This window comes from Pantherophis guttatus, chromosome 3 (genome assembly GCF_059756535.1).
Source record: "Pantherophis guttatus breed Tessera chromosome 3, ASM5975653v1, whole genome shotgun sequence".
NCBI classification, from domain to species: Eukaryota; Metazoa; Chordata; class Lepidosauria; order Squamata; family Colubridae; genus Pantherophis; species Pantherophis guttatus.
The window spans coordinates 32,787,278-32,811,846 of NC_142065.1; the positions used below are offsets into that span (position 1 = coordinate 32,787,278).

Sequence of the window (24,569 nt, forward strand, 5' to 3'; positions counted from 1 at the left end):
CTGCAATTACTGCAAGTTCAAATCTCACCAGGCTCAAGGTTGACTCAGCCTTCCATCCTTTCTAAGGTAGGTAAAATGAGAACCCAGATTGTGGGGGCAATAAGCTGACTTTGTATAAAATATACAAAAGTATGAAGGCTATTGCTTAACGCATTGTAAGCCGCCCTGAGTCTTCGGAGAAGGGTGGCATATAAATCAAATTTTTAAAAAAGTAAGATACAAATAAAAATAAAGCAAGTATTTCTTGTTTTTCAGAAATTATAGCAAGTTTTCTGGTTCTAGAGAGAAGGTCCAGTCGAAACACCGAATCAATAATCATTCCTATAATAAAATAAAAAAAAAAGCTTTTTGGTAACGTTTCAAGAAATACAATACAGTACAAAACAGCCCGAAGAAGAGCTGCGCATCTCGCTATACTCATTCATCCGTAATTTGTCCTAACTCCTTCGCCATCGTCTTCAGGAAGTAAAGGCTGCGCAATGGCTTCTGGGAGTTGTAGTGTTCTTCCTGTAACCTGTCCCGTAGATCCCCAATGCAACAGACTAGCGTGGGAACTACTGCTAGTTTAGGCCGGTGTTTTACGCTAAAATGGCGGCTCCCTTAGCTTTGGTGCTTTTGGTAGCTGTAACGGTTCGGGCAGCTTTATTCCGCTCCAGCCTGGCCGGACTCATCGCTGAGAGGGTGGAGGTGGCGTCTCCTTTAAATGCCTGGAAACGAGGTGAGGCCTACGGATGGGGACGGGGATGGGGATTGGTGGTCCTCAAAGGGCATCTCCAGGAGCTTGGACGCTTGTAAACGCTGAGCTTTAGTGGGGCGTCACTCTCCCCTACCCGCCGCCCTCGCGAGCCTTGGAGTGGTCGTGATCGAGCGGGTTTTTACCTTGAGAACGATATATTGGTGTCAAGGACGCTTTGGCTGCGTTGACACGATGTATTCTAACCCAGGGGTCTCCAACCTTGGCAACTTTAAGCTTGGAGGACTTCAACTCCCAGAATTCCCCAGCCAGCAAAGCTGGCTAGGGAATTCTGGGAGTTGAAGTCCTCCAGGCTTAAAGTTGCCAAGGTTGGAGACCCCTGTTCTAACCTATTGAGTTCCTCTTTTTCTTAGGACTAAGCCTCGAGCCATGGGATCGCAGCCTTGAGTCTAAGGAAGGGTTAAATAGACCTAGGGAAGGAAGAAGAAAAGCAGCAGGAATTTGGAGGGGGGGGTTCTTTTCAAGGAGCTTTGTTTTTCTAACAGCTTTGTCCAAGAAATTATCTCGCCTTTGTAATTTTTAGTCTGAGATGTAAAAAGGCTCCAGAATTTCACCAAGCCACACATAAGCTGCACGGGTCAAAAAGAGGGCTGTGAAAATATCTACAGACCCCTCACATCCTGGACATAAATTGTTTCAACTTCTGCCCTCAAAAAGACGCTATAGAGCACTGCACACCAAAACAACTAGACATAAGAACAGCCCCCCCCCTTAACAACTAATTCCCACAACATTGTCAAATAAGACTGTATTACTATTCTTCTTCTCTTCATTACTAGTATCTATCTCCTCTCACTTATTACTATAACCATGTTTCTTGTATCTTTCAATTTATATTGTTTTTATTTGTTTCCTAGTATGATTTGATAGCTAACGTTGACTATCACTAAGTGTTGTATCTTTTTATTCTTGATGAATGTACTTTATTCTCCTCAGGGTGGATTTGATTTAAATCGAGTCGATTTAAATCATGATTTAAATCACTAGTAAAAAGACTTGATTTAAATCAACTCGATTTAAATCATAATTTTTAAAGAGCAACTGTCATCTCTGCTACTCCTTTGACCCGCTGTTGACTCACCGATAGTCCCAGTGTTGCAGAATATACAGCTTTGTGCTACATAACTAAGCTCTATTTCATGCTGAATAAACTAAATTATTTATGTATCTTAAATAGAAAACTATCTTACGATAGATTTTTACCCCAAAAGTTTTTTATTAAAATAAATGCAATAAAAATAAAAAAATCTGATTTAAATAAAAAAAATCCGATTTAAATAAAAAAAATCCGATTTTTTTGATTTTTTAAAAAAAATCATTGATTTTTATCCACCCTGATTCTTCTTATGTACACTGAGAGCATATACACCAAAGACAAATTCCTTGTGTGTCCAATCACACTTGGCCAAAAAGAATTCTATTCTATTCTATTCCAAACCAAAAGGTTTGGGTTCATATAACATGCTAAGCTGCAAGTACATCACACTTTAGATCCAAGTATCATGAATAGGCTGTCTTCTAGATGAGTTTCTTTTATTTCTACAAGTCAAAGTACGGATACACTCTTTGACACTTGAGACATCCCAGATCTCTGGAAGGCAAAAAGTTAGGACATAAGTGATGTCTTTTGCAGTAAAACTAAGATGTAGTCATCTAGCAATTTTGTAAGAAACTTAATAACCAAATTATATAGAAAGTGAAGAAGCTTATGTGCTGTCTACCCTTGGGTCATATTAATTTGTTCTTGGTAATGCCCAGAACTGTGTGCAGTTCAAAGTGATGCAAGTTTAAGAAGGATGTAAATAAACAAGAACTTATTTTCTATTTTCCAGTGGTTGAAGGACTAGCCTTACTTGATTTGGGTGTATCTCCATATTCTGGAGATATCTTTCATGAAGTAAGTATATACAGTTTTTGCTGTGAACTGCTTTGATATTGTTACTTCCATATAACATGCTTTTTATATTAAAGATGAGAATATAATGTAAAAGAATCTATAGGACTTAATAGAATTATATTGTCTTCTCATTTGAGCTGCTGAATGCACAGGTGGACACACAAATGCAATTCACAGGAATGCTTATTTTTAAATTTTTTGATAATAGAAATAACTCAAAACTGGCATCTCAAGTTATTTGTTAAAGTCTATTATTTCCTGTTTTGGGAGTATTATTACAAAATGAAAAAGATATATAAAATATTAGTTAAAATGAAATAAATAGATATAATTCTACGGTGCAAAATATATCTCATGTTCTTGGCATAAGAAGAAAAGGAACAGGTCTTTTTTCCCTCAGGAACCTGCTCACCACATGTATAATTAATAAAGTATTTTTTAAAATACCAAATTTTATCCTTACAGTGTCAGTTCAGTAGCAAAAAGATATTTTGTCAGAGTGTTTTAGGATCAGTTATTATTTATGCCACCTGGTAGCCCTTGTGGTGCAGTGGTTAAAGTGCAGTATTGCAGGCAAACTGCCCACAGCCAGGAGTTTGATCATAACAGGACTCAAAGTTGACTCAACCTTCCATTCTTCTGAGGTCAGTAAAATCAGGACCTAGATTGTTGGGGACAATATGCAAAATAATTCCTCTACATTATAAACTGCCCAGAGAGTGCTATAAAGCACTATGGGGCACCATATAAGCCTGAATGCTGTTGCTGTTGCTATGCATAAAGGAAAAGTGAAATTGATATGACATCTAAAGTGAAGTATTTTGCTTGGAAGAGAAGAGTTGTCCTCCAGCTCCATTTATCATAAAAACCCATTAGTAGAGTTTCATACTATGAGTCATTGTCACTGTAACTTTAATACTGTACTTTAACAGCTGTAATAACACAGCTGTTAAAATATTAACATTGTACAAAAGTAAAATTTTTCCCTTTATGAGACTGAAATAATCACAATTAAAAATATAAGCCATCTTTTTTTTGCAGACATGCATATAATTTTTGTATGCCATAGTACAAACTAAGTTCATGTCCTTAAATAGCAAATTCTGGGTTGGGACTACAAGTAGCCCTTGACGTACAACCACAATTGAGCCCAAATGTTCCATTGCTAAGCAAAGCAGTTGTTAAGTGAGTTTTGCCCCATTTTACGAAGGGTTTTTTTGCCATAGATGTTAAGTGAATCACTGCAGTTGTTAAGTAATCATGCGGTCATTAAGCAAATCTAACTTCCCCTATTGACTTTGCTTATTGAAAGCTGGCTAGGAAGGTTACAGGTGATGATCCCATGTTCCTGAGATAGTGCAACTCTCACAAATACATGCCAATTGCCAGCTGAATTTTGATCATGCCTGAATTTTGATCATGCAGCTAAGGGGATAATGCAATGGTCGTAAGTGTGAAAACCGGGCATAAGTTTCTTTTGTCAGTGCTGTTGTAACTTCAAACGGTCACTAAATGAATGGTTGTAACTTGTGGACTACCTGTATTTCCCTGTCTACTTCAGTATTTTTTCTGTCACATCAGTCTTAGACTTGTACAGTGAATTACTTTTGCATTAATGATTTTGGGTATTCTCTGTAAAAACCATACTTAGAAGATATTATATAGCTATCATTTTCACAATTAATAAATAAATAAGCTTTGATCTAAAGACAAGTTGTCTAAGATAATTGTTTCTTTTTTTCCCTTCCTAGACACCATTTATAATATACCTCTTTCATTTCCTGATTGATTACGCTGAACTAGTGTTTATGGTATGTAATTTACAACCATCAAATAATTGGCTCTCTTTTCAGAATTTATTATTTGATTTCTTCTGCATATAGAACACATTTTTTAACTTAAGATATACACTTTTTTAAAGTCCTGAAACTGGCTGAAAGTCTAAGCACACTTAATAAGTAAATACAATTCATTGAACTCATTAGGAACTTATGGAACTTAGTAGGATTCTTGGGGAAAAAACATGTTTAGGATAACATTGATATTTTATGTGTATTTTTAAAGCAAACATATATGGAAAAATTGGTTGGCATTACATGTACAGCAGCACTGTTTATCTTTGTGATCTGTTTGAGTACCTTTCTATATTTCCAGAAATTTTCGATAGGACACCACATCTGGAGTGCAAAAATCTGGATGACAGATAGTTGGCAACAGAGAGATATAGGCAGAACTTTTTGTCTTTCTTTGCTGCCCTGTTGTGGTTGTCCAGATCTATAGCTTTATACTTTTACTTTTATCTAGTGATTGACCAGATGTTTGCAGCCCAGATCTGTTAACTCTAGTTTCATTCAGGGTAAGCTGTCCTACTGCTGAATAACTATCCAAGGCATTGGAAATTGTTTAAGAAACTCTGGTGTACCGTAATTTCTTGACATTTGCTGCAAATCTTCTTCCAAAAGTATTTTTTGATAATACTGAATATCCCAGAGTACATTAATTAAATAATTTATTGAATCGTGTATGTAAAAACAAGTTTCACAGTTGTTCATATTGAGATCAGGACATCTCAAAGTTTATATACATAATCACCCATTCATAACTATCTAAAATAGAAATCACTTAGCCATAGGGATGTGTATAAAAAATCCATTGCTAGCAAATCCACTACCAGCAATACTTTCTGTGACAAAGGAATTTTGATGCCTAATAAAAATGAGATAGTTCCTTGATGCCATCTTGTGAAATTAATTTACCCATATCTCCCCTGCTCTAACCTACATAGGCAGGGCATTGTTTAATTACAGTACTTAGTAATATGAACTAATTTTTTCAGACAGTCCTGATGTTAATTTAGAAAATCATTTTTTTAATCACTAAAAGTACAATTTTGCATTCAGTAAATAACCTGTGATTTGGTAGTCTCTTAATTTGTTTTCCATTCAGTTTACAGATATTTTGACGGCTATAGCCCTTTATTTAGCTGTTCAGGATTACAACAAAGTTTTGGTGAGTAGATAAGTGCCAATTTTTATTTATATTGCTTTCAGTGCATTTTCTTCATACTGTTGACTCCTTCCCAGCTTCTATTTCTAGATACAGCAATGTTTTTCCCCTCCTGATATTTTACATATTGTTTATTTGGGCTGAGAATCCTGGGAATTGTCAGAAGTCATTTGCAGAGTATCCCGCTGAGGAAGGCTGGTCTGCTCAGACACCTTGACTTGGAGCTGCCTTGCAGTGAGCTAGATTCCACTCAACATGCTCCTTTGAATGATTTCATGTGTCAGTTGTTGACAGAGCTACTCTCAATCCATGTTGAACACCTAGCACCTAGTTTTAGATTGATTGATTCAGGATATGCCCCAAACCTCAAATTTTTTAACATTTTCCTGAAAGTGAAGGGGGGCAATGCTGTTTCAGGGGGTAGGAATAGCAACATAAGAAGCCTGCCTCCATGGCAATGATGGGGCTGATGCTAGCCCTGCCAAATTTTATAGGAGGTGCAGAATATACATAATTATATTTAAAGGCTAGGGTGTGTGCTTAAATCAAAAACAAGGGATGTTTATTTTTTGCAGAGGAAAATTAATTTAATGTGTCTTCAAGATTGATGAATTCTTACCAAAATCTTTAAATATAATTATGCATATTCTGCTTAACCTATAAGATCTGACAGGGTAGCATGTTCTGGATCCCATCTGTGCCATGGAGGCATGCTTCTTATGTTGCTACTCCTATCTCTGGAATAGCATTCTCTCCTCCCCCCTTTTCAGGGAAATGTTAAAATTTGGGTTTTTTTAGCAGATCCTGGGCCATTTGTAAACCCGTTTGAATGTCAGTCTTCAATCTTTTTTTTAAATCTTTAATTTTATGACATTTCTAAATGTTTCTGTACAGTGCTCAGAGTCACTGCCAATTAGTTGGTGTTACAATTTAGATAACATAAACAAGAGTGGCTGTGGCTTCCGGCGTCCCGATATAGCCAGCTGGTACCATCGCTGGCTATTGGGGGCGAGTTATTGGCCCCCACGGATAGGGCTCGCAACTTGGGCGTCCTCCTGGATGCACGGCTGTCTTTAGAAGAGCATATGACGGCCGTGGCCAGGGGGGCTTTTTATCAGGTCTGCCTGATTCGCCAGTTGCGTCCCTTTCTGGATCGGGATTCCTTACGCACAGTCACTCAGGCACTCGTCACTTCCCGCCTGGACTACTGCAATGCTCTCTACATGGGGCTCCCCTTGAGGAGTACCCGGAGGCTCCAACTAGTGCAGAATGCGGCCGCGCGGGGGATTATGGGAGCGAGGGGTCGCTCCCATGTGACACCTCTCCTACGTGAGCTGCATTGGCTTCCAGTGGTCTTCCGGGTGCGCTTCAAGGTATTGGTTACCACCTTTAAAGCGCTCCATGGCATAAGACCTGGGTACTTGCGGGACCGCCTTCTGCTGCCGATAGCCTCCCACCGTCCAGTACGCTCCCACAGAGAGGGACTCCTCAGGGTGCTGTTGGCCAGGCAATGTCGGCTGGCGACCCCCAGGGGGAGGGCCTTCTCTGTGGCAGCCCCCGCCCTCTGGAACGATTTGCCCCCGGAGATAAGAAGGATATCGGATCTTCGGGTCTTTCGCCAAGCCCTGAAAACACTTCTTTTCCAGCAAGCAGGGCTGGCGTGAACACCGCCCCCCTTTTTTAGTTTTTAATGGTTATTAATTGTTTAGTTTTAATTTGTTAATGGGTTTTAATTTGCACTGTTTTAATTCGGGCCAAAGTATATAATTCTTTTAATTAATTTTAAATTTTGTATTGTTATGTATTTTAGTTTTGGCTGTGCACCGCCCTGAGTCCACTAGGAGAAGGGCGGTATATAAATTGAATAAATAAATAAATAAATAAGAACGAATTAATTATGAGTATAATCCACGAACTGTCATGAATATGCTTCTTCTTAATAGCTGGCTGCTCCCTTTCCCTCGGCTGTATTGTTTGTCTGTGCCTTCTAGTATTACCAAATGGAGAAACCAGCTGAAATAACCCATGGCTTGTTTTAGGATGATTTTGTATGTTTAGCTGCAGACAGAAGTTTCAAACAATGTGTTAGGAACACATTATCTATGATCACAAGCAGAAGACACAATATTATAAGCCAGCAGCTGCTTGAAATACATGTTAGGCAATGTGTTGAAGATAGCTATCATGATTAAATTATCCAATTATAAGTTGAATATGCTACACTTTACTATATATTGCATCTTGTCAATACAAAAGAATCAGGGCTTATGTAATGATAAGCCAAGTTGGTGTAAATGTTGAATTTATAAACCTGGATAAGAATCCAGGGAGATAAGAATTTCTTGCAGGAATCATCATAAAACTGAGCAGAATTGCTAAACAAATACATTACTTTGACTTACACATTTTTTTCTTTGTATTCAGTTTAAAAAGCAAAAACTGCTAATAGAATTGGATAAATATGCATCTGATGCTGCAGAGCTTATCCGGACTCCTATGGAAATGTACTATGTTCCTCTCAAAGTAGCACTGTTGTAAGTATTGCTTTTAAATAGAGATTGGAAACTAGTTAGTTTATCTTCCTTTTGCAGAGAGCATCGGAACATTTACTTTATTTTTGAAGACACCGTGCCTCTTATTTTGCTTTTTCAGAAGTCTGTGACTTTGAGTGATTGAGGAGTGCTTCTCGGCTGAGGATTTGAGATTTGTTTAAATTAGATTTCTACCCCAAATAAGAAAACCAGTTTAGTGAAGTGATTAAGGCATCAGACTAGAAAATGGGAGATTGTATTCTACTCCTGGCTTAGGCACAAAGCCAACTCTGTGACTTTTGGCAGCCATTCACTCTCAGCCCTAGAAACCAAAGAGTGGCAAACCACTTCTAAAATCTTGCCAAGGAAACCTTAAGGAGGTGTCCAGGCAGTCACCAGGAATCATGACTGACTCAAAGGCATCAAAAATAAACAAACGTAAAACCCCCAAATAGAGTTATTTAAACAACCAAATATTTAGGTATACAGTTGTCTGGTGAAAGAGTCAGAATACTTTTATTCCTGAAAACTTTATTATTATAAAGATAATGATTATTCTGCCAAAGGGGAGACGGCTCCTAGTGATTGGAATGTGTTAGCTCTTTTGTTATTATATACATATCCACATGCTATTACCTTCTGGGAAAGCAAATATTATGTAAAGCATCATAAAAGAGTAAGAAGCGTTTAGCAGATGAAATTAAAGACAGGAAAGAAGAGAAAAAAGAAACCTAGTTTACACCAACACCATTAAGTTTACCTTTCCATACTTTAAAAACTATTCTTGCTTGTATTATGTCTGCACAATTCTTCGTACATTGCATTTGTTCACAGTGCCTCACTTTTATCTTTTTTGAGGGCCATCACCTCTATCCAACAACAACTTGTTTGTCTTTCATTTCAAGCCATTCACTTTCCCTTCATGTACTGGTTTTGTGATTGAGTGCAGAATCCCAAATGTTTGGGAATCTTTGGCTTGAAGAAAACACAGCTGCAAGGATACATGATTAAGGTGTTTAAAATCAAGTAGGAAGTGAATAAAGTTTTTCTCCCTCTCTTAAAATACTAGAATTAGAGCTCATCCATTGAAGTTGACTGAAAAGAGATTTTGGACAAGCAATAGAGAACCCATCTTCACACAGTACATAATTCATTTATGGAATTTATCACAGATTTGGATAAATTCATGGAGGACCTATCCATCAAGATTAATAAGAGTTATTAATCTTGAGACTTGATCATACCTGTGGGATGAGATAGCATACCTTCAAATACAGTTGCAGAGTAACAAAAATGAAAGAGGAGAGTATCTCTATCTTCTATATCAATTCCAGTTGTAAACCCCTCATGAAGCACCTGTTTGGCAAATTTGAGGTAGGGAGGGGGGGAATTGACATATATATGTGAACTTGGATGTCTTTTTTTCCAGTTACCTGTTGAATCCATACACTGTGTTGTCTTGTGTGGCAAAATCCACCTGTGCCATCAACAATGCTATAATTGCATTCTTCATTTTGGCAACAATAAAAGGTAATATACTTTGCTTTTCATGTAATAATAGATTCCCTTGTTCTGCTGTGCACATTGAGCAGCAAATTCTTTCCAAAGTGTTTGATCAACTGCGGATGTTTCTGTTTGTTCCGATGGGATATCAGCAATTTACAAATTTCATGGAATGTTCTGCACCAAGTTTTATAGCATCTGCTTCTCTTCCCTTTTCCTCGGATGTTGTCCAGCTGATTTCAATCTTGGCATGATGCTGATCTGGAAGATATAAAATTTGTCTCATGAAGCACATCCTCTGTTGTATCACGATGTCCTGTATTCACACGAGTTACTTTTTTGTAGGCTCTCAGCATGTAGGATCTGGATTGTAGGACCAACAATCATGATAGTTAATGCAGGATCTTTCAAAGGCAGCCCTAATGAAACACATTTAGTCTTTGTGCCACCTGCCAGGTCATCTTCCATGTTTCACTGACATTGAAGTTGGCAAAACAATACTTTTGTAAAATTGGAACTTTGTCTCAGTGTTAATAATTGCATGGACCAGACTGGGAACAGCCACTGAAACAACCACCAATGCTTTTTATAAACATACTTTATTTTATTAACGTATTTAATTTTTTCGTGTTTCTGTGTAACATTTTTGTGGCTTATATCAGATTAAATCTGAAGCAGTGATCTGCATCTGCTTTTAATATATTCTTTCACATCATGTGTTAAATAATGGAATATTGAGATCCATTTTGATTAAAATTGCATGATAGTTCTGCTACAGCATAAAGATATAGAACAGGATAAACAAGCAAATAGAAAAATAATGCAAAGCTCAGCAGAATCACCCGGGCTGCATAGACTTCTAAAATAATTTCCACTCACAGAATATGTAATATATGTTAAAATAGTTATACTTGCTCTAACCCTATGTTTGCATGTCAGACACATGTACACTTAGATTTCCTTAAAAGTGACACAATTATACTAATGTTTGTAAGGACCACAAGGTAATATTGATTATACTACTATTGATGGTTTCCTGACAGGGAAAGGGGAGAATTGTTATTAATACAAATATGATTACAAACCTCTTGGTTTCTGTCATGTCTTCATTTGTTTCTAATAGCTAAGTCTAATGAGATTAAGAGTTAGGTCACATCCCGACACCAAGACCTCTTGCTCTTAGTTTCCCTTCACTTAATTGATGAAGGGAACCAGTGCAGCCATTGCCTTTAAAAACTAGATTCCTTTTGGGATCGTTACAGCCTTATAGTTGAGACCCCAACATTTAGACTTTACAGTTTAGTTTGGAATGCACAACGTCTCTACTCAGAATTGCTGTGCCAGCCCACATTTTATATGGATTTGCCATAAATATTAAGTACTGTAAATATAAGAGATTATGTTTTCATATTCACCCAGAAGTTTGTTGTTACTGGCTATTTACACCTTTTTCTCTTTATTTTGCAGGTAGTACTTTTCTGAGTGCTATCTTTCTGGCATTAGCAACATATCAGTCTTTGTACCCTCTTACCCTGTTTGCACCAGCCCTTCTCTATTTATTACAGGTATCTTATTCCATAAGAGCAAATGAGTCTTTTTAATATCTTCAGTAAATAAAAGGATTAGCCAACATGAATTGCTAGTCCTGCAGAGGAATAACTATATCTACAGGATTGCTAGTAGGCTAGAATGAGAAAGCAAACTAAATTGCTTGCAAATCATCTTTATAGGATCAGAGATCTTAACTTGTGAGTAAAATTATTGGGGAATTACCGTATCTGTGCTGCTGCAAGGGAACGACTGTTCGCAGCTATTTCTCTGAAAACAATTAAATCTAGAAGAACTGCAGCTGGCAGTGATTCTCTTTCATTTACCTCTCTCACTTCTCTGACTAAAGATTTGCAAGGGCTCTGCTGTAATACTGTTCTCTCAACTCCTAATCCAGAGTCAATGCACAAGATTAGTATGGTTAATAGTTTCAAAAGTCTTTTAGAGCAAGAAAATCCAAAGGGTTGATCTACCGTTTTTTCTTCCCATTAAGCTCAATCATTAAGGCAACCAAAGTTGATAAAGTCCTTCATCAGGCCTCAACCCAAATTGTAATGTAATGTAATTGCATTACTATAAGCCATCCAGAGTTACGTTTTATAGGGGAGATAGGCAGCATAAAAATTTAATAAAATTATATGTGCAGGCAGCAATTTTGTGAACAGCAACACTATTGTGTATAGAAAACCATTAATTTGCATTACTATAAGTCATCCAGAGTGACATTTTATGGGGGAGATAGGCAGCATAAAAATTTAATAAAATTATATGTGCAGGCAGCAATTTTGTGAACAGCAACACTATTGTGTGTAGAAAACCATTAAACAGAGAAGAGTGGATCCACTATTATCTCCTTCAAGGTATCCTGTACCATCCCTCCTGCAAAGAGGGATTTTCACATTCTATCCAGACAGTTTTTTCACCTAGATCAATTCCTTCCTATGCAGGAAAGACTATGCAATCATATGCACAATAGCTTCCTGATTTTTATATGAGCTTGAGAGTGAATCCCCCGTAGCAATTTTTTTCTTCTAATGTCTTCACTTAATATCAGAAATAAATGTGTTAAATAATTGAAAGAAAGCTTTTTCATGCGTTTTGCTTGTAAGAAATTACATACAGACGTTTCAAAATTATACTTTGTTGTCACTTTTTCCTTCTCCAGCGCCAGTTCATACCAGTGAAAATGAAAAGCAAGGAGTTCTGGTTTTACACCATGCAATATGCGGGACTATATTTGGGTAGTCTCATAGTGATAATTTGTCTCTCATTCTTCGTCCTCAACTCATGGGATTTCATTCCATCTGTTTATGGTTTCATGTAAGTAGATCCTGTTTGTCTGCATTATAACCACCTACATATAGGACAAAGATCTCTTTCCTAAGTTATGAGTTCAAAGTATGAAACAAAACAAAACAAAACAAAACAATTGAATTAAACCTTCTGTTTTTAAAACATTTTCTTTTTTCAATGTCTTATTAATCAGACGATTTCTTGCTTCAGCATTCTGGAGAAATAATGTACCTTTGTTGATCTGAATGACCTGAGAAGTGTTTAATTAGTTCAGTGAAACAGAAGTGTGATTAAGTTATCCTGGCATTCTAAGTGTGGACTGCATGATTAAAAAACCCACAGCTTAAATTCTGTGGAATGAGAAAAGCTATGTTCACAAACGCAACAGTGCATGTAAAAAGCTGCATATAAAAGATGAAAAATCTTTAGTGGATTTTGAAAAGTCGGTTAGATTAGCACTTGCCAGGATTGTCCCAAAGGTGGTTTTCAAAAGGCCACTGGACTTTCTTTTTTTTTTCTTCAAAAATGTTTCATTTCTCTTTTTATATATATATATATATATAATTATATATATATATATATATATATAATTTTTATTAATATATTCTATACACTAATACACAAATAAAATATACAATCCTGCCACCATGGTATAATATGATTACATTGTCCATAAGTATAAAATAATTCCTTTATACATACATATTTGCCACCATATATATATACATCATCATATATCTATTCTATCCCACCTTTTCTGGACCCAATCGTACCATACTTTCCAACTGTTATAAAATTCTGAATCTTTTTTACCATTGATCAATCTAGTTAGTCTATCTGATTCCGCACACTCATTAATTTTATATATTATTTTCAAATCAAAAATTTATTTTCAAAAATGTTTCATTTCTCATCCAAGAAGCTTCTTCAGTTTTTCCAGTTCTTTCAGAACTGAAGAAGCTTCTTAGAGAAGAAGTGAAATGTTTCCAAAGAAAAAACAAAGAAAGTCCAGTTGCCTTTTGAAAACCACCTTTGGGATAACTATGGCCCTGAATGAGTGAAAATCTCCATAGACACCTGCCAGGATTATTTTATAGGAAAGTCCATGTAGTGCTGTGCTTTGGACTACGTTGTCTATTTAGCATCTTTGACTTTTTTTTTTGTTTCCAAACACTGACTTTCCCAGAAATGACAGTGTAAATGACAGTGAAAAAGAAATATGATTTTCAAATTGCTTTTACTAGTTTTGGATGATAGTTGCTGACATTTGTCTCGCAACTTGTTTCACTCTATGGAAAAAGATCAGCATGATCTCAGATTATATATGAGCTACACATGAGAAATTATTAAATGATAAAGTTCAAATATATTATTTATTTTTATTTTATTCATTTAGTCAATTTCTTTCGTCAGCCATCTCAGCCAAGTGACTCTGTATTATCTATGCAATTGTCTTTTGAGTGGAGAAGTACTGAAAATGGATGTTTATTTTCTGCTCTTTTATTATTGAGGGGTTTTAATATTTTTTTTTTTACTAATAAATACTGCTCCCAAACCCAAAATAAAATTGTTAAAAGAAACAAAACTTGCTGCTGTGAAAAGGCAAGCAATAGTGGACTTCAGTGTCTTGAATAAAAATCAAAAACATTTTCAGATGAATGCTAATACTTTATTTCTGTTGGGTATGATTGGTAAAATATGAGAGGAGAGAAGCAATTATACGGTAGTTGACTAGGCTGGAGATTCAGGGCTCAGTTGTTGCATCACTCCGGCAATGAATTAGTTCAGAATTCAAGTTTTATTTATTATTATTTTATGTATTTATTTATTAATATTCCACCTGTTTATTTAAATAACTCAAAGTGGTACATATGCCTAATTCTTTCCCTATTTTCCCCACAACAACAATCCTGTGACCTAAATTGGGCTGAGTGAAAATGAATGGGCCAAGGTCATCCAATCGGTTTTCATGCCTGAGGCGGGACTAAAACTAACTCTAGAACTAAGGATTCTAACCTGGTGCCTTAATTACTAGACCATACTGGATTCTAGGAAATCACTGTGACCAGTCATGCTTAGGCTTAATATGGTTTTGGACAACAGGCATTCTATATCATAGATAAAATGAAACAAATATGTAATCCTTCCAGCTTTAGGGATGTTTCTTCAGTAAATCACTCTCTTTTGAGCTAACCTATCTCATAGAGACGATCTGGGGGAAGATAGAAGGAGAGAACCCTGTTCCCCTTAACTTTTGCTCTTGAAGAAAAGGCTGAATATAACTCTTAACAAACAAACGAATCTTTAAAATATCTTTAAGAAAATCCTGTGTTTATTTTCATGTCTTCATAGTGAACAGAAACAGTTCCTGTTTATAGTGTTCTCTGCAACATACTAACCCAGACATCTTCTGGAAGTTATTTGTGAACCTGAGTATAATTTTATAGATACAGATAATTCACTGATGATAATGATAATATTATTCTGTCAATTTCAGCCTTTCTGTTCCAGACCTGACACCCAATGTTGGCCTTTTCTGGTACTTCTTTGCTGAAATGTTCGAACACTTCAGTCTCTTTTTTGTGTGTGTTTTTCAAATCAATGTTTTCTTCTACACTATTCCATTGGCGCTAAAATTAAAGTAAGCAGCTTCTTGATATTTATTTATCTGCATAATTGTAACATGCTAGTTTAGGTCAGATTAATTGTTGGTAATATTTTATATTACCTTACTTTAACTAAAAATTAAATTAAACTTTCAAGAATTGATTCAAAATAATTTAAACAGTTGAGTTTTTCCTATTAAGAACTTATACTTTTATACGTTACTGGCATTATATAGCAATAGCTATTTTGTCAATTTCCTTTGTCTTATACACACACTACAGGTAGTCCTTGGCTTATGACCACAATTGAACACAAAATTTCCATTGCTAAGTACAATAGTGTGCTTTGCCCCATTTTATGATCTTTCTTGCCATAGTTGTCAAGTGAATCACTGCAGTGGTTAAGTTAGTAATAGGGTTGTTAAATGAATCTGGCTTTCCCATTGACTTTGCTTGACAGAAGGTCACAGAAGGTGATCACAGGACCCTGGGACACTGCAACCATTACATGCCAGTTGTCAAGCATCTGAATATTGATCACGTGACCATGGGGATGCTGCAGTAGTCGTAAGTGTGAACAATGTTCATAAATCAATTTTTTTAAGTCCTGTTGTAACTTGGAATGGTCACTATATGAATGGCTGTAAGCCAAGGACTACCTGGAATAGCTATCTCACGAAAGAGAGTCTCTTTAGATCAAGTGTTATGGCAGGAGGCTGGGGGAGCTTTCCGTTGTTGGAAAAAAAGTTTCTCCATGGCCGAAGTCACCTAGGAAAGCAATGAAATCTTTATTGAGTATTCTCAGAAACTGTTTTGAAAGAGGATGTGGCAGCGATTTAATATATAGCAGTGCTTTCATTTCTGAGGCAAATAACCCACTGTTAGAAGAAAAGTTACACAAATTGAGGGCTTGATCCCCTCCAGGCATGAGCTAATACCAAACGATTGGTTTTAATTGACTTTTACTGAAATAATCCATAACTACTCTCCCGCTTGGTAATGTTTCTACATTTCTGTTTTGTCTCAGACTAAAATGCCTCCATACATCATCCATACATGAAATGAATCAGAAGCTCTAGTGGTTTCTATATTTTTAATACTGGGAGAGCAATCTGCACAGTGACACCAATAAATATTGTGCATTAAAACTAATTAATTGTGGTAATTCAGAATATATAAACCAGAAGAACAGCAGCAACTCAGTCACCCAATTACCTTACAATCTTTTTTGTTTCTTTTCTAGGGAACATCCCATGTTCTTCATGTTTGTTCAGTTGGCCATCATTTCCATCTTTAAGTCTTATCCAACTGTAGGTGATATTGCTCTCTACATGGCCTTCCTTCCTCTCTGGAGCCACCTATATCAGTGTAAGTCCTGTATTATTATTAATGTGGTAGTTGTGCATAATGGTCCTTACCTTGACAATGGGCCAAGAAGAAATATAGAATATCTAATAAGATACCATTATTTTTCATAAATGGATCTATTTGTGTTTCAGCCATTTTCTCTATACTAAGGTGCTCCAAAATCTGCTTTCAGTGGCTGGTTTCTCTAAGTACTTTGATTCATTTCTGAATGAAGCAGATACAGCAATGGAGTATTAATTTCATCAAATGGTGAATCTCATTTCCAATTGGGAAAGTTAAAAAAATGTTGGTTCATGAAAACTAAGCAATATTCTCTACTTATTTTTTTCTTCTGATGTATTTATCTGAAACATAAGATTTTTCAGAGAATAGTGTATGGCTTTATAGGTTCAATGTATTGTTGAATCACTTTGGGAGTCTAGTTATAAAATATAAAAATAAATCACTGAATTAAAGTACTTTATCAATGTTAAATATATATTTTTAATTGCTAGGCATTGACTTAAGTATGCATTTTTAAAAGGTGGTGGGAGACAGTACTGTATTCTATAAAATATTAGATTTTAGAACATGTAGAATTTTATTTTAGAACAGGAAGAATTCAGTCCAGAATTAGCTTTCCACCCCATACCCACCCATATTGTATTTTGATATCCTTGTATTTTGTAGTTTGCACCTGCTTCAATTCAGGAAGTAGAATCTGGGCCTGTGTAGTTGGGAAGTCTGCACAAATAAACCTGTCAAAGTTTTCCTCCCCCACAGGAACTATGGTTAATTACCGATTCTAAGAAAGGGACGTCTGTAGCAGCTGTCTCTGGAGCCACCCTCTAAATTAGTATGTGCCACCCATTGTAACTAAGATAGGACAAGCCAACAATGCCTCAGTGTATCAATTAACCAGCTTTAATGATGTCTCTGCTTTTTTGTTGCAGTTTTGCGGAATGTCTTCATACTTTCCTGTGTACTCATTGTGTGTTCCCTGCTGTTCCCGGTTTTATGGCATCTCTGGATTTATGCAGGAAGTGCAAATTCCAATTTTTATTATGCAATCACATTGACGTTCAATGTAGGCCAGGTTAGTGGAAAAAAAATACTGCGTTTGGGTTAAGTAGCCCTCACAGACTCTCTGATTCAAAACCTTTGTTTTATATCAGTATTAAGGTACTAGACATTCTAGACATATTTGAAAGTACTATGGTACTAAACATAAAAACATATATTCTTGGGCGTTTGGCTTTCTTTTATATCAAAAAGAACAAGTACTGCAAATCTTTCCAGAGTTAAGAGTGGAGATAAATAGGAATTCAGTTAATAAGGGCTCCATGTAGATCCTTGCATTTTCCAATGATTGGACCAAATTTAATAACTTTGTATGTCTATATAACAGTTTTTCTAGGGCAAGTTTTTTAATACAATTTGTCTAGTTAATATCCATCTTTCAAATGTGCTATCACAATATTTGTCAGGGTTGTTGAACTGGACTCTCTGGTTCTTTGTTTCCAAATTATGGGCATCAGCAGTGATGACCAAGGGTCTGTGTCCAAGCAATTATGCATATGATTATATAGAGGCCATGACATATAGATTTATCAGTTGTCATGCCTGAAATATGTAATTACAGCATTTGCATGATTTTGTCATCATATACATGGGGTAATATTGACAAACTACCGTTTTCTGCAAAATTTGCTGCTTCAAATCCAAATACATTTTATTAGAGTTGTGGTGAAAATGGGAAAGTGAAACACAATATTCACTTATATGAGTATTACTTGCATGAGAATTGGGTTCAGCCTGGCAGGTTGGAATGACAGCTGCTTTCTCTGTCGTGGCTGGAATTTCCTGACTGCCTTGCCAATTTCCTAGACCCATCTGCTTTTAGTTGATTAGTAATCACCAGTTGCAACTAGTCCTCTTCATAGTGCTCTCCTATTCTTTAGTGGTTGTTCATCTGAAAAGGGAAGTGGCACTCCTGCAAGCTATGTATCACTAAATCTTATTGTGATGAAGTGTGTTGCTATATAAAATATCTATTTTCTGCTATAACTAGTCAGTATTACTGACAAGAGATAGCTATGGAGCTGAAAATGTGACTGTACTCGGTTGGACCTAAGATGTAATTTTGCAGTGCATAATACTGTTGACTGTGATGCAGCTATCCATCTTGTTTTGTTCCTCTTATGCTGAATATTTCAAAGCATTAATCTACAGTTTTAGTGGAAATATTAGCTCATAGATTAGATCAGCTATTCATAGCTACTCCATCTGTTCAATTTAAGGATCTACTGTATCATATTTTGTCCCTCCAAATTTATCTTCAAGTATTGTTTTAATTGTATAAATCCAGAAGTTGAGCCTTTATTTTTGTGTTGATCTATTAGTCTAAAAAAATTCTTACAATATTGACTTCAGCTTTTCTGTTCCCTAAAACTGTTTGCTACATTTCAACATGTATCATAATGGGAGCATTGCTGGCAAGGCTCAAGTTGTCATTGGCAATAAGGTTTGTTGGGTTTGCAAAGGAAAAAAAAAACCTGATATCTTACAAAAATGGTCCATTGCAATGGTTCTCAAACTTTTCATAAAGCAAACTACTATATTGTCATCAGATTTATTGAAGAAAATGATCCAAAGCTACATATTCATGTGTTGCAAAAGAATGTGAGTCTTTGCTTTCAGTAACAGGTGTGTCCCCCTTGGGTAGCAATAACTGCAGCTATACATTTCTGGTAATTGTTGATCAGTCCTGCACATCAACTTGGAGGAATCTGAGTCCATCCCTCTTTACAGAAGAGCTTCAAATTAGGCACTGTTGGCATGCTTCCTTCCTTGCATGAACTGCCTACTTCAGGTCCTTCCACAATATTTCTACCGGAGTAAGGCCAAAACTTTGACTTGATGATTCCAAAACATTTACTTTTAATCATTCTTTGGTCGTATGGTTTGTATGTTTACAGTAGGTCATTGCTTGGTGCATAATCCACTTTCTCTTGAGATTTGGTTCATGAACAGATATTCTGACATTTTCCTGTAAAATTTGCTGGTACAATTCAAATTCATAGTTCCATCAATTGAGGCAAGCCATCCTGATCCAGAGGCAAGAAACCAGACCCAAACTAGTTCTATTTTGTTCTCATCCATCCACAAAACTTTCATCCTTTCATCTTTTTAGCTTACCCACATGGTCTTACACAAACTGTAGACAGGCAGCAATGTTCTTTTTGGAACACTGGTTGTATTAGAACCACTAAAGCTGTTCTTTTGGCAAAAGATAACGTTGCTCTTCAGTATGCAAAGAAATACAGGATCCAAGACACTCATATCTATTTTCCTTTGTACCCTTTGCCAGTGGCAGGTAGCTATGAATTGGCTGCATTTTCTTGTAATCACTATTTGTCTCTGAAAGGAGAAAACTGCTGATGTCAGAGGAATTCCAACAGGGAGAATTTTAATGAGAACAAATTTGGTGCCAGTTCTGTCTATAATATAGATCAGCGTTCTTTAATCTTGAGAACATTAAAATGTGTGGACTTCAACTCCCAGAATTCCCCAGATAGCTGGAGTTTTCTGATTGTTGAAATCCACACATCTTCAATTGTCAAGTTTGAGAAACACTGATATAGATTGTGCTACGGATCTGGATATGATTTGAAATTGAGAAATTGGGATTTCTTGATTGTAATATCATAATGTAGTCAGCTGGCTTTAGATAAAGTAAATCCATATCTCCATAAATCAGTCTGATGTTGTTTATACTACTAAATGCGTATAGGGATAAGCTTTAATGTTTACAATATCTTTTGAGTGCAACCATTTTGTTTTAAAGGAAGTTATGTCAACTTTTTTTTTTTCTCTCTCTCGCAGATTTTTCTCATCTCAGATTATTTTTATGCCTTCCTGCAGAGGGAATACTACCTCATTCACGGAATCCACTTAATAAGAAAAGATAGGACAGATCCTATGTTGGTTCTTAAATAATCCTGGCATTTGATGTGACTTGAGGAAGAGACATTTATGAAAAAAAGATGATACTTAAGTGGGTGGGAAACTGATTTTTGGGAAGAAACTGTTTTGCATATGGAGACTAGGCTGCGATATGGGAATAACGCTAATCCTGATACAGAGTTGGTTCTAAGAAGTTGTGAACAAGATGGAAAAGACTGCATTTATATCCTGTATCCCTATTTAAAGCTGTTTCCTCCAGCCATAGCATTGCTATGAACTCTGTTCAACAATCCTTGAGATTCTTCGGGTAAACTGCATTGGGACTTACAATCAAAATGAGCTTTTGTACCTAGAAGCAAGGTGGTAGGTGATGATGATAATGATGATTTCTGGGAATACTGTTTGGAAGTTTTTTTCAGGAAACAAATAGTATGCATTATTTTGGTTTTTCCTGCTTTGCTTCCTTTGCTGTCATTATTTATTTACCTGCCTAAATTTACAGAGGTCTTTGAAGAAAGGGAAGCTCCATGGAACTTCTTGTGCTAATACTAGAAGCTAGGAGGCCTGATACGACACGGTGCTCTAGACAGATGGTGGATTCAGCACCAGTCGGAACGAGTCTGGCAGACATGGAGAGCTAAATCCCAGATTTTAAATGACAGTGGTCAGGATTAGGATTAGGGTCATGAGGTGGATAGAATTTGCTCATTTTACTTTAAGGCAAAATGGTGTTTCTCCATCTGGAGATACCACTGTGTTATTTGAATATTAGTTTTAAGGAAGATAGATTAAACACAGCATGATATAGGAAATCTTCCCTGCCCCCTCCTCCCTCCCTCAGTGGAATGCACATGGATCTACATGGTCATAGGTGAGCTATGTAATCCATTTTTTTAAGAGATGCATAAAATAATTCCTCTACCTTGATTCAATTTTGAGAGCATAATATGTATTTTTTTTATTTTTCTGATTTTGTGCAAAAATAATCAGAAAGCACAAACTTTTTAATTTGTCTCCAAATCAGACTGATGTATTTCCACATGATGCTTTACAATATTCAGACCATTACATAGATATTCCAGCCAAAGTGTTACCTCTTGACAGGACAAGCAATCAAATGTGAGTGTGTTAGAAAAGAGGCTATGCAAAATGGCTGGTCCCTTTCCATCTACCTTCAGTGTTGTCTGGGCAGATGTATGTATGTATGTATGTATGTATGTATGTATGTATGTATGTATGTATGTATGTATGGTACTTGCTGCTGTTTTAAATTTTTCCAACTTAATATAGCTGTACCTGATGTCTTTCTCTGTTATTTTAGTTACAGTATGTTTTTATCACAGGAAAGCTGAACAAAACTTAACCAAGCTCCCAGTTCCCAGAAAAAAGGCACTCTACTTTTTTTTACCTGTGAGCAGAAATGATAGGATTGAGAGGCACTGAATTTAGTATTAAATATGCCATCTGTTACTTTTTGCAAAGCCATTCTGCAGGTCACACATACACTTTTCTTTTACAATGTATTTCTTACTAAGTGCTCTTTCAAAAGGAATTAAAAATAAAGAAACATCTTGCCTTATTAAACTACAGAGTGTATTATATGTGGAACACTGCAGCTGTGTCTACAAAGGACTCTACATTGTATTACCAAAAAAATCTGTATTGTCCAATCCCAAGATTGTGAACAGTGTGCATGTATATAAAACAAAGAGCCATTCCAGCTGCCTCAATTGATACAATCAATACATTAAAAACCCAATTATACATTCATTATCTGTATATTCATATATTGGAACATCTTATATCTAGCCTGGTGGTGCAGTGGTTAGAATACAGTTCTGCAGGCTACTTCTGCTGCCTGCTGACTGTCTCCAATTTGGCAGTTCAAATCCCACCAGGTTGACTCGGCCTTCCACCCTTCCGAGGTGGGTAAAATGAGGACCCAAATTGTTGGGGGCAATATGCTGACTCTGTAAACCGTTTAGAGAGGGCTGTAAAGTACTGTGAAACAGTATAGAAGTCTAACTGCTATTGCTGTTATATCCCAGCACTATAAAGCCTGAAGTTAACCATCAAATCAAAATTGTTTCTTATTTCATGCAAATTGATAATCTTCTTGATGAGATGTAATCTGATATAAATTCGAACAAATCTGGATATAATAATTTAGTAATAAGAAATGAAATTGATACATTGCTAGAGAGTCTGTTGTTTTGTCTCCTATTGGGAGGTCTTCTTTTGGCATCTTATATCAAATTCAAGACATAAGATGTTGCAAGGTGACATGTTGATAAGAGGAAAAGCTTTTTAATATCTGACTTTATATAGGCATAAGAAGGGCAGGAGCTACTGCATTTCCAACTGACACAATTTCCATTTGGCTAACTTATTCTGGAATTCTGCTCTTTTCATACCTTATCCAGGGTTTAAAAACCAAGAACAATTCAGTTCCTTACTTTCGAACCAATATGGAAATAATATCAGTGGACTGTATTGTATACATAAAACTCATATTGGTGTTTTTGTTAGGCCAATTTAAGATTTATAAATTGGTATGAAAGCTTTTAAGTTTTTAATTAAATACATTAATTAAATAAAGATAATTAAAATGTCCAGAAATAAATTAGCATTGCCCACTTATTTTATAAAACTGTGTTGGCCTACTAAACAATTGCCTGAATATGGATTTTTGTTGTTCGGCTAGTTTTTCTCATGGCCAGTGCAAGTACTTTCACTAGTCCACTTTTTAAATCAGTGAACATTAACAATAAGGTGATGGCAAAAATAGGAAATAAATACTGATATATATTCAGGATCTGCTCTAGATATTTTGCTGCCCTAGATTTATAGTTTGGCACACTTTTTACTTTTGTAAGGATTTTTAAAAGGCGTCCTCTTGGAATTTTTTCTTTTTTGAGTTTTCCATTTATGATTTTCAGCACCAGACATTATTTTTCTGGGATATTTCATTTTTATTTCATGTTTATGCTGTGAAATTATATTTAACCCTCAAGTGGCATGTCAGCTCAGGAAGTGTGTCATTACTATTTTGTGCTTTTCTATTGTGTTTTTCGGAAGTCTTTTTGATTTTTGCATCTCTTAAAATTTGGTGCCCCTAGATTAGTGCCTGTTCAGCCTTAGCCTAGGAGTCAGCTCTGTATATATGTTGCTGTCAAAAATTTAAAAGTGCCAGTTATATGCTAAATTTTACATAATTACAGTGTCTGCTTATTTTTACTTATTCCTGCCCATTATGAATGTGACATACTTGAAAAGTCAAATCTAACAAAGCAAACTTGCCATAAAAGGACAGATGTACACCAATTAAGATACTGTGAGGTTTTTCCAACAAAAGGAATAGTAGTAGGGGAGATTTCAGGGTGACGATGATGAAGGAGAGGAAAAAAGAAAGCTTTAGACTGAGAGAAGTGTGAAAGGATTATAGAAGAAAGGGAATTTAAGATTTTTAGAACCAAGGATTGTTCAACCTTTGATGCATGTGATGTGGAGTGGAAGATAAAGAATAAGGTGAGACTAGAATTGAAGAAAAGGAAGTGAATGGCCTGAGAAACCAAACTGGGTCAGGCCCAGTGGTGAAATTCAAATTTTTTTACTACCGGTTCTGTGGACGTGGCTTGGTGGGCATGGCAGGGGAAAATATTGCAAAATCTCCATTCCCACCCCGCTCCAAGGGAAGGATACTGCAAAATCCCCATTCCCTCCCCACTCTGGGGCCAGACAGAGGTAGTATTTGCCGGTTCTCCGAACTACTCAAAATTTCCGCTATTCAGAACCTGCTGAATTTCACCCGTGGCCAGGCCTTATTACTGCTCTGGTGGAAATGTGTAGGAAATGTGTAGATCTTACATTAGATTGGAAGATGAGAAAAGTATTCTGGAAGAAGGTAATACAAACTTCTCCTTTTAGTTGCCAAAAAACCTACATAGAAGCAATTTGAAGCCATCAGGAGTTGTGCTTGACCTGAAAGAGACTTGACTTCCTTTTTAAGTCAAGGGAGCAGGGAAAAAGGAGGCAGTTGAGACAGGTTTGCATATATAGCTGTGGAAATGAAAAACAAAATCTGAATTGGCCTGTGGGTCAAACAGAAGAAATAAATG

The 24,569-nt window shown here is 36.2% G+C and overlaps 1 protein-coding gene across 1 annotated transcript; it reads left to right on the top strand.

Annotated features, from left to right (window-relative positions):
• Positions 1–444: 444 nt before the first annotated feature.
• Positions 445–22,035, top strand: PIGU (phosphatidylinositol glycan anchor biosynthesis class U). The gene is made up of 12 exons (XM_034414020.3): positions 445–718; positions 2,587–2,651; positions 4,403–4,462; positions 5,598–5,660; positions 8,082–8,191; positions 9,618–9,718; positions 11,159–11,256; positions 12,405–12,559; positions 15,030–15,173; positions 16,382–16,506; positions 17,439–17,581; positions 20,371–22,035. The coding sequence occupies exons 1-12, from the start codon at positions 589–591 to the stop codon at positions 20,482–20,484; spliced, it is 1,308 nt and encodes a 435-aa protein (XP_034269911.1). The 5' UTR covers positions 445–588; the 3' UTR covers positions 20,485–22,035.
• The last annotated feature ends 2,534 nt before the right edge of the window (positions 22,036–24,569 follow it).